Source organism: Mandrillus leucophaeus, unplaced genomic scaffold (genome assembly GCF_000951045.1).
Source record: "Mandrillus leucophaeus isolate KB7577 unplaced genomic scaffold, Mleu.le_1.0 Scaffold731, whole genome shotgun sequence".
NCBI classification, from domain to species: domain Eukaryota; kingdom Metazoa; phylum Chordata; class Mammalia; order Primates; family Cercopithecidae; genus Mandrillus; species Mandrillus leucophaeus.
The window spans coordinates 322,026-332,403 of NW_012107931.1; the positions used below are offsets into that span (position 1 = coordinate 322,026).

Sequence of the window (10,378 nt, forward strand, 5' to 3'; positions counted from 1 at the left end):
AAAAAAAAAAAAAAAAAGAAAAGGAATATATATATATATGTTTAAATAGTTTATCATTGTATTTAACAGAATAAGTTTATTCTGTCAAATTTCTATAAATGTTTCTCAATCCTCACTCTCCGTTTCCATACTTAATCTCATGTCAGTTTGTGATATATCTTATGTCAGTTTGTGGACCAGATAACACTTTGAGGTAGAGCTCTATATATGGGAGTGGAAGGAGAGTCGTCGTCTTATTATTTTTTTAAGTAGAGACTTAAACATGTTTACAAGATAATTGGAAGACTCCAGTTAAGAGGATGAAATTAAATATTCAAGAGATACTTGAGGATCAAGCAAGCTTCCTGAGAAACCAGGAGGAATAGGATCCAAAGCATAGCATGAGGGAATATTAGCCTTAGATAGAGGAACAGCCATTTTTCTCTAACAGCAGCAAGTGGGCCTGGGTTAGGTAGGGAAGCTAAGGGAGTCCTTTCTGATGCCTGTTGTTTTCTCTGAAATAGAAAACCAAGTTATTTTCTTAGAGTAATGAGTGAGGAATGGGGCAGGCAATTTGAGGAGACTGAGGACTGGCAATAGTGAAGACTATAGAAAGAGTTTCCTGGTGGTGCTGAGGCCATCCAAGGATGCTGATCCTAAATTATAGTAGAATCAGTTTGCCCATTGCATCACTTTTTCTTGTAAGTGTTAAAAGCAACAACAAAAAAAGATAGCTGGAATTATCCCTGACTGGAGTTTCACTAAACAAGTACAAAATAAGATCGATAATATTGCTAAAAGGGTATTTTTTTTTTTTTTTTTTTTGAGACAGGTGTGAGCCACCGTGCCCAACCTGAAAGGTTAATTTAAATCCTTAATCAGAGCATACTCCTCCTCTGCCTTTATCGGCTTCTTATTCTTCCAAATTCCTTGTCCATGACCTGGCTACCTCTTAGATCCCATCTAATACTACTTTTTCCTTCTTGTTTACTGTTCTACAGCCATACTGGGTTTATTTTGTTCTTGGAAAATACCAAGCTCCCACTTCAGGACCTTTATGCAGTCTTTTTTTTTTTTTTTTTTGAGACAAAGTTTTGCTCTGTAGCCCAGACTGGAGTGCCATGGCGCTATCTCGGCTCACTGCAACCTCTGCCTCCCAGGTTCCAGTGATTCTCCTGTCTCAGCCTCCCGGGTAGCTGAGATTACAGGTATGTGCCACCACACCCAGCTAATTTTTGTATTTTTAGTAGAGACGGGGTTTCACCATGTTGGCCAGGCTGGTCTTGAACTCCTGACATCAGGTGATCCGCCCACCTCGGCCTCCTAAAGTGCTAGGGTTATAGGCGTGAGCCACCGCGCCTGGCCTGTGCAGTTTGAACTCATATATTATCCCTCAGAGGAGCCCTTATCCCTTTCTATCCTCTCGTTACTCTCTATCATTTGATGCCGTTTATGTTTCATTCACAGAGCATTTATCATTCCCTGAAGTTACCTCGTTTATTTATTCACCTGCTTTGTGTCTGGCTCCTCCTTCGAGAATGTTGGTCCCATGGGCCAGGGATGTTCTGTTTACCAATGTCATTGGAATGCTTAGAGCAGTGCCTGGCATATAGTTGATGCTCTATAAATATTTAATGAATGGGCCGGGTGCAGTGGCTCATGCCTGTAATCCCAGCACTTTAGGAGGCCCAGGTGGGCAGGTCATGAGGTCAGGAGTTCAAGACCAGCCTGGTCAACATAGTGAAACCCCATCTCTACTAAAAATACAAAAAATTAGCCAGATAGGGTGGTGGGTGCCTGTAATCCCAGCCACTTGGGAGGCTGAGGCAGGAGAATCGCTTGAACCTGGGAGGTGGAGGTTGCAGTGAGCCAAGATTGCGCCATTGCACTCTAGCCTGGGCAACACAGCGAGACTCCATGTCAAAAAAAAAAAACAAACAAACCCCCAAATAGTTAATGAATGAATAAAAAGGAGGTGATCTTGGAGAAAAAGAGAGGGAAGAACAAAGTGATAGACCATGGATTTAAGTTGGATAAAATGTGTCATAAAGAAAGAAGAAGGCCAAGTGCATTGGCTCACGCCTGTAATTCCAGCAGTTTGGAGGCCAAGGTGGGAGGACTGCTTGAAACCAGGAATTTGAGACCAGTCTGGGTATATTAGGGAGACCCCGTCTCTACAAAAAGTTTTAAAAATAGGCTAGGCTTAGTATCTCCTGCCTGTAATCCTAGCATTTTGGGAGGCTGAGGCAGGAGGATCACTTGAGCCCAGGAGTTTGAGACCAGCCTGGGCAACTTAGACACCATCTCTACAAAAATGAATAAATAAAATAATTAGCTGGGCATGGTGATGCATGCCTGTAGTCCCAACTACTTGGAAGGCTGAGATGAGAGGATTGCTTGAGCCCAGGGGTTCAAGGCTGCAGTGATTCATGATCATGCCACTGCTCTCCAGCTTGAGTGACTTCAAGACTGTCTCAAAAGAATAAAAATAAGAAAAAGGAGGACTGATAAAGTAGGGGATTAACCTTGGAGATATTGGCCGGATGCGATAGCTCACGCCTGTAACCCCAACACTTCGGGATGCCAAGGTGAGTGGATCACCTGAGGTCAGGAGTTTAAGACCAGCCTGACCAACATGGTGAAACTCCATTTCTACTGAAAATACAAAAATTAGCTGGGTGTGGTGGCACCTGCCTGTAATCCCAGCTACACAGGGGACTGAGGCAGAAGAATTGCTTAAACCCGGGAGGCAGAGGTTTCATTGAGTCGAGATCATGCCAACGCACTCCAGTCTGGGCAACAGTGCAAGACTCTGTCTCAAAAAAAAAAAAAAAAAAAAAAAAAATCTTGGAGATCTTGGTAAGGTTGCTACTTAATAAAGTTTAAAAACTTTTGCAGTAGGAGTAAACAAAAGAGAAGAAGTTGTGGTCTGGGAGTATAAACATATAAACCTTAAATAAGTGATTCTGAAACTAGCAGATACGAGTAATACCAAAATTTGAAATACAGTCATGAGAATGATACTTGATGTGGAGTGGAAGAGGGGACGTCAAGAAGCTGAGATATGAGGGCAATTGATGGTTTATCCTCGTGGATATTGAGGTTACAGGATGAAGGTGGGGCTTAGGGTAGACTGAATGCTGAAGCTGTGGCTGAATGAAGCAGAGCAAATAGGTAGGAGCTCATTAGGTGAGAGGAATTAGTGAATGTGGCCTCCCACATAGCATGAACTTCAAAAGAGCTGGCTTTTTTAAAGGAATAATATCAAACCTGTAAGAACAAATGTTAGAACCCCATCTTTTCGCCAGATTATTTTTAAAGAAAACCTTAATTTCAAAAGGCAGAAAGGAAAGTAATATCAGCAGAAGAAAACCAGCTTCAAGAAGGTGGCAGGAAAGCTTGGAGGAGAGGTTACTGATAAGGCACATTTGCTGGCTGTGGAGCCGAGTGGATTCAGAGGACATAGTGGAAAGGTTTGGGAAGTGGAAGAATATGGAGAGCTCTGTGGGAGGTGCAGAACAACAGGGGTGACTGTATACTCTAAAAGCTGAATGAGTGACATGGTGTATTTGACTTCAGCTGGCCGTCTGAGGAAAGTGAGAAAGAGCCTGATAGCCAGAGGACTTGTCCGGTTTATCCAGAATGATAATGTTCCCCAAACATTATTTACTTACCTGCTTTTCGTCTGGCTCCTCCTTTGAGAATATAGACCCAAATGCTGCCCCGCCTAGATGAAAGGGAGTGTTAAACTAAACATTATGAACATTCACCACATTTTACCACTTTTTTTCTCAGATGTGTTGTTAGATATATTTTTGCCCAGGATAATGTTGAGCTTTCAAATTTGTTAGTATTCTTTTTTGTTTTGTTTTTAATGGTAATGAGTGTTTGTATTTAGATCTCTACTTTTGTCATGCCTGGGAAGACATTTGCTAGAGGTACCCCAATATTATTGAATGGTCTTTTGTTTTTTTCTAGTGCTTACATGATTTCATCTTTAATATTTAAACCTTTAGTCCTTCTGGAATGTATATGCGTATTGTCTTTATACCAATGTGTCTTGTATATTTTCCTAAGTGGCTGGACTGTTCTATTTTAAATACTTCTTTTTTTTTTTTTTTGGTATTATTTTTTTGCTTGTTTTATTGATTTGGAAATTCCATTAAAGACAGTTTCTGTAAAATCTATACCTTATTTAATGTTCAGCTAATTATAGCCTACTATCTTTTTCTGTTTTAAAAACCATATTAAAAGGCCAGGCACAGTGGGTCACACCTATAATCCCAGCACTTTGGAAGGCTGAGGTGGGCGGATCACTTGAGGTGGGGAGTTTAAGACCAGCCTGGCCAACATGACGAAGCCCCATCTCTACTAAAATTACAAAAATTAGCTGGGCGTGGTGGCGTGTGCCTGTAGTCCCAGCTGCTCGGGAGGCTGAGGAAGGAGAATCACTTGAACCTGGGAGATGGAAGTTGCAGTTAGTCTGTGCCACTGCACTCTAACCTGGGTGACAAAGTGAGACTCTGTTTCAATTTAAAAATATATATATATTTAAATATATTTAAAATCAGTACTAGCTGTGAATATTACAAATAGATACGCCCTTTGGCTTAATAATGCCACCTCTAATAATTTATCTACAAATAAGCATGCATATATATGAAACTATATCTGTTCAAAAAAAATTTTTTTTTCTTTTTTTTTTTCGAGATGGAGTCTTGCACTGTCACCCAGGCTGGAGTGCAGTGGCACAATCTCAGTTCACTGCAGCGTTGGCCTCCTGGGTTCAAGCAATTCTCCTGCCTCAGCCTCCCGAGTGGCTGGGACTGTAGGTGCACACTACCACGCCTGGCTAATTTTTTTGTATTTTCAGTAGAGATGGGGTTTCCCCGTGTTGGCCACGCTGGTCTCAAACTCCTGGCCTCAAGTGATCCACCTACCTCAGTCTCCCAAAGTGCTGGGATTATAGGCGTGAGCCACAACACCTAGCCTGTTCAAAATTTTTCATTGCTGCATTTTTTTTAATGTATAAAGCAAAAGACTGGGAATAACCTAAATGTCTATCAGTGAAGGAACTGATTAAATAAATTAGGGTATATCCGTAAGGTGAAAAACAATGGTAACATTTTTTAAAGTGAGGAAATACTTTCTATACTGATACAGAATCTTCATTTTGTTTAATGAAAAAAGCTAGGCGTAGTAGTACATATAGGATGTATAGTACTAACTTGTATATGTATATCCCTGAAGTACCTTATTAAAGATCGGTCGGCTAAAGAACAGAAGTATGATATTGTACTTTGTGAATTTTGAGCCATCAGTCAAGAATACTTTTTTTTTTTTTTTTGATACAAGGTCTCGCTCTATCTCCCAGGCTGGAGTACAGTGGCATTATCTCGGCTCACTGCAACCTCTGCCTCCCAGGTTCAAGCAGTCCTCCAACCTCAGCCTCCCTAGTAGCGGGGACTACAGGCACGTGCCACCACACCTGGCTCATTTTTGTGTTTTCAGTAGAGATGGGACTTCACCATGTTGCCCAGGCTGGTCTGAAACTCCTGGGCTCAAGCAATCCACCCACCTCAGCCTCCCAAAGTGCTAGGATTACAGGTGTGAGCCACCACGCCTGGTCAAAAATAAATAAAATTTTAAAAGGTGAAAGGAAACCACTTATTGAAATTTTATTTTTATAACTCTTCTTTTTTCTTTTTCTGCTAAGTTGAGCTAAATAACATGTATTATTACCTCACATATAGTTTTTTTGTAGTGAGAACACTTAAAATCTACTCTCTTAGCAGTTTTCAGGAGTACAATACATTATTAACTACAGTCACCATTTTGTACAAGAGATCACTTGAACTTTTTTATATTTTTATAATTCTTGAAAGAGAATTGAGTATCATTTGTAGTATCAGAATTGCAAGCTTTTCAAAAATAAGAGGTTGAAAACATGATTCTTTTTCCTCTTTATCTCTCTTATAACCATAGGGAATGTGCAACAATCAGTTAACCGCAAACAGAGCTGGAAAGGTTCTAAAGAATCCTTAGTTCCTCAGAGGCATGGCCCACCACTAGGAGAAAGTGTGGCCTATCATTCTGAGAGTCCCAACTCACAGACAGATGTAGGAAGACCTTTGTCTGGATCTGGTATAACAGCATTTGCTCAAGCTCACCCCAGCAATGGACAGAGAGTGAACCCCCCACCTCCACCTCAAGTAAGGAGTGTTACTCCTCCACCACCTCCAAGAGGCCAGACTCCCCCTCCAAGAGGTACAACTCCACCTCCCCCTTCATGGGAACCAAACTCTCAAACAAAACGCTATTCTGGAAACATGGAATACGTAATCTCCCGAATCTCTCCTGTCCCACCTGGGGCATGGCAAGAGGGCTATCCTCCACCACCTCTCAATACTTCCCCCATGAATCCTTCTAATCAGGGACAGAGAGGCATTAGTTCTGTTCCTGTTGGCAGACAACCAATCATCATGCAGAGTTCTAGCAAATTTAACTTTCCATCAGGGAGACCTGGAATGCAGAATGGTACTGGACAAACTGATTTCATGATACACCAAAATGTTGTCCCTGCTGGCACTGTGAATCGGCAGCCACCACCACCATATCCTCTGACCGCAACTAATGGACAAAGCCCTTCTGCTTTACAAACAGGGGGATCTGCTGCTCCTTCGTCATATACAAATGGAAATATTCCTCAGTCTATGATGGTGCCAAACAGAAATAGTCATAACATGGAACTGTATAACATTAATGTACCTGGACTGCAAACAAATTGGCCTCAGTCATCTTCTGCTCCAGCCCAGTCATCCCCGAGCAGTGGGCATGAAATCCCTACATGGCAACCTAACATACCAGTGAGGTCAAATTCTTTTAATAACCCATTAGGAAATAGAGCAAGTCACTCTGCTAATTCTCAGCCTTCCGCTACAACAGTCACTGCAATTACACCAGCTCCTATTCAACAGCCTGTGAAAAGCATGCGTGTATTAAAACCAGAGCTACAGACTGCTTTAGCACCTACACACCCTTCTTGGATACCACAGCCAATTCAAACTGTTCAACCCAGTCCTTTTCCTGAGGGAACCGCTTCAAATGTGACTGTGATGCCACCTGTTGCTGAAGCTCCAAACTATCAAGGACCACCACCACCCTACCCAAAACATCTGCTGCACCAAAACCCATCTGTTCCTCCATATGAATCAATCAGTAAGCCTAGCAAAGAGGATCAGCCAAGCTTGCCCAAGGAAGATGAGAGTGAAAAGAGTTATGAAAATGTTGATAGTGGGGATAAAGAAAAGAAACAGATTACAACTTCACCCATTACTGTTAGGAAAAACAAGAAAGATGAAGAGCGAAGGGAATCTCGTATTCAAAGTTATTCTCCTCAAGCATTTAAATTCTTTATGGAGCAACATGTAGAAAATGTACTCAAATCTCATCAGCAGCGTCTACATCGTAAAAAACAATTAGAGAATGAAATGATGCGGGTAAAACCTTTTAAAATGTCCATTTTTATACTTAAAATCTATTTGCTTCGTGTTTATTTTAAAATATTGTGCTCCAGTATTTTTCTTTTTTTATAGCTAAATACAATATATTATCAGTTACGGAATTTAAAAGTGAATAAATTTAAAGTACTTTTGATTGTAGCTTTTTTTTTTTTTGTATTTCAAGATTTACTCAGAATTTCCTCTAATAAAATCTTGTGTAAATTAAGAAAAATATAATTTGCAGTATACAGTTTAGGTGTACATAATACCTTTATATGAAAATTGGAGGAAAGGTTGTTTTCTAGGTTTTATACATTATCTTACAACATTTAAACATAAATTAGATATTTGTGGGTCTCAAGCCAGGCACGGTGGCTCACACCTGTAATCCCAGCACTTTGGAAGGCCGAGGCAGACAGATCATGAGGTCAGGAGATTGAGACCATCCTGCCTAATACGGTGAAACCCCGTCTCTACTAAAAGTACAAAAAAAAATCAGCCGGGCGCAGTGGCAGGCGCCTGTAGTCCCAACTACTTGGGAGGCTGAGTCAGGAGAATGTCGTGAACCTGGGAGGTGGCAGTTGCAGTGAGCCAAGATCGCGCCACTGCACTCCAGCCTGGGCGACAGAGCGAGACTCCGTCTCAAAAAAAAAAAAAAGAAAAGAAAAGAAAGAAATATGTGAGTCTCATCTCCTGATATACTTACGAAACAGTTCCTTTTACTTGTAGAAAATTTGGAGTTTATGGGTTTATTCATCACATAGATCTTATTAGAAAGTGTAAAAGAAATTCCCTTCAGTTATTTCTCCCTTCTCATTTCATTTTTATAATATACTAGAGAAAAATGTGCTGAAATTATTTAGTCAAACTGCACTAAAAGGGAGATCAGAATAAGTAAACACACTTTAATATGTGTTGTCATTTCACATAGATCTCTTCACTAGATATTAAGGTAGTACGATCATCATCTTTTTTTTTTTTTTGAGACGGAGTCTCGCTCTGTTGCCAGGCTGGAGTGCAGTGGCACCATCTCGGCTCACTGCAACTTCCACCTCCCAGGTTCAAGCAGTTCTCCTTCCTCAGCCTCCCCAGTAGGGGAGGACTACAGGCACCCGTCACCACACCGATCTAATTTTTTATTTTTAGTAGAAGCGAGGTTTCACCGTGTTGGCCAGGCTGGTCTTGACCTCTTGACCCCATGACCCACCCGCGTCTGCCTCCCAAAGTGCTGGGATTACAGGCGTGAGCCACTGCACCCGTCTATTATTGTTTTTATCATATGCTTACAGTTCAAATATTTGACTCCTAATCTTACATCTGTCACTCACAATCCAAGAGGCTTAACCTTGTGATTAAACTCCTTTATATATATACTTGAGAGAACTATTCTTTTAAAATGATTTTTCCATATCTGATTTTACAGTATTGTTGTTTCCATTTTATATTTTATTAAATGAGAAATACCATAATAATTTCTATGACTTATTCATATTTTAGTTCTTAGGATTTCTTACTAAAGTCTGTCTATGTGTATTTTCTTAGTTTATTTTTCCTTTTTCCTCTTCACTTTCACTAATAGCTGATTTAAACTTTTATGGTGTTGGAAGCTTTGCTGACTTCTGTAGTCTCCATTACTGTGTAGGCAAGTAAGATTTTAAGAGAAACAGTTCTGAACTAAGTCTGGCATGCCACCCTTAAAAGATTTTGCATGCAAATATGAATCCTAACAGAAGCATGTGGTTGCTCTATTTTAGTCTTGTATTTCTAGAATTAGACCCCACTTTTCCAATTGAATTTCTTTTCTATTTAAACCCTTTAATTAATTCTTTATTCATTAGCCAAAAATGTTTCTCCCTTCTAAATCCAGGCATTCCATATCTATAATACTTAGAAGTTAGTTTTTGTTTTTAATCTATTTTTTGATCTGTTCATGAGTCACACTGACTATTCTTTGAAGTATTCCTAAATATCCAAAGGATATCTTGTGAACAACCAGGTGGTTCTTTTCGAAGTAGGAGAAACCCTTTGCAATTTGTGTTAGTGGTGGGCCGTGAGTCGCACCTTTACTCTAATGCCCTGAAAAAGAGAAAAGGAAAGATTATTAATGACTATTGTGTATTTATTGAGAATGGGGAAAGGATTGGTGGGTTAGAAAAGGCATTGTTTTGTTGTTCTTTGGTACATTAATTTTTTAGAATAAATGAACCTGGAGTGGAAGAATTTTTTTTTTCATGAAAGACAAAATAGGAGGAAGAATATTTGAGGCCTAGGCATTCCACCAAGAGAAGCATGTAACAGAGAGATAAATGAAGATGCATGTTAACAGGTGTTTGTTGCACATTGAGAACCTTTTTTTTTTTTGGAGTGCATTAGAGAAGAGTAGAAAGCTTACTCATCTGCTACCCTCTTCTTGCGCTCCACAGCTGAATTTGCATATGTATTCACTTTGAATATCCTTTTAACTACCCCTTAGGCTGCACTTTTGATCATTAATTTCCTTTGAAATGTTTTCTAGATTTCTAACATGCTTTATTAAAATTATGTATTTAACCTTTAAATATATGCCTGAAATTTTTCCAAGCTATTTCTTAATATTCAATATTGAAGAAGATAATTCTTATTTAACATCTAGTTTATTTGCCTAGGTTGGATTATCTCAAGATGCCCAGGATCAAATGAGAAAGATGCTTTGCCAAAAAGAATCTAATTACATCCGTCTTAAAAGGGCTAAAATGGACAAGTCTATGTTTGTGAAGATAAAGACACTAGGAATAGGAGCATTTGGTGAAGTCTGCCTAGCAAGAAAAGTAGATACTAAGGCTTTGTATGCAACAAAAACTCTCCGAAAGAAAGATGTTCTTCTTCGAAATCAAGTTGCTCATGTTAAAGCTGAGAGA

The 10,378-nt window shown here is 39.8% G+C and overlaps 1 protein-coding gene across 1 annotated transcript in view; it reads left to right on the top strand.

The window, feature by feature from the left end:
• Nucleotides 1-10,378, top strand: part of LATS1 (large tumor suppressor kinase 1) — a 60,781-nt gene that overhangs the window by 28,153 nt on the left and 22,250 nt on the right. The window contains exons 4-5 of the mRNA XM_011965664.1: nt 5,965-7,478; nt 10,127-10,376. Of these exons, the coding sequence (XP_011821054.1) occupies nt 5,965-7,478; nt 10,127-10,376 (1,764 nt within the window). The remainder of the gene's footprint in view (nt 1-5,964; nt 7,479-10,126; nt 10,377-10,378) is intronic.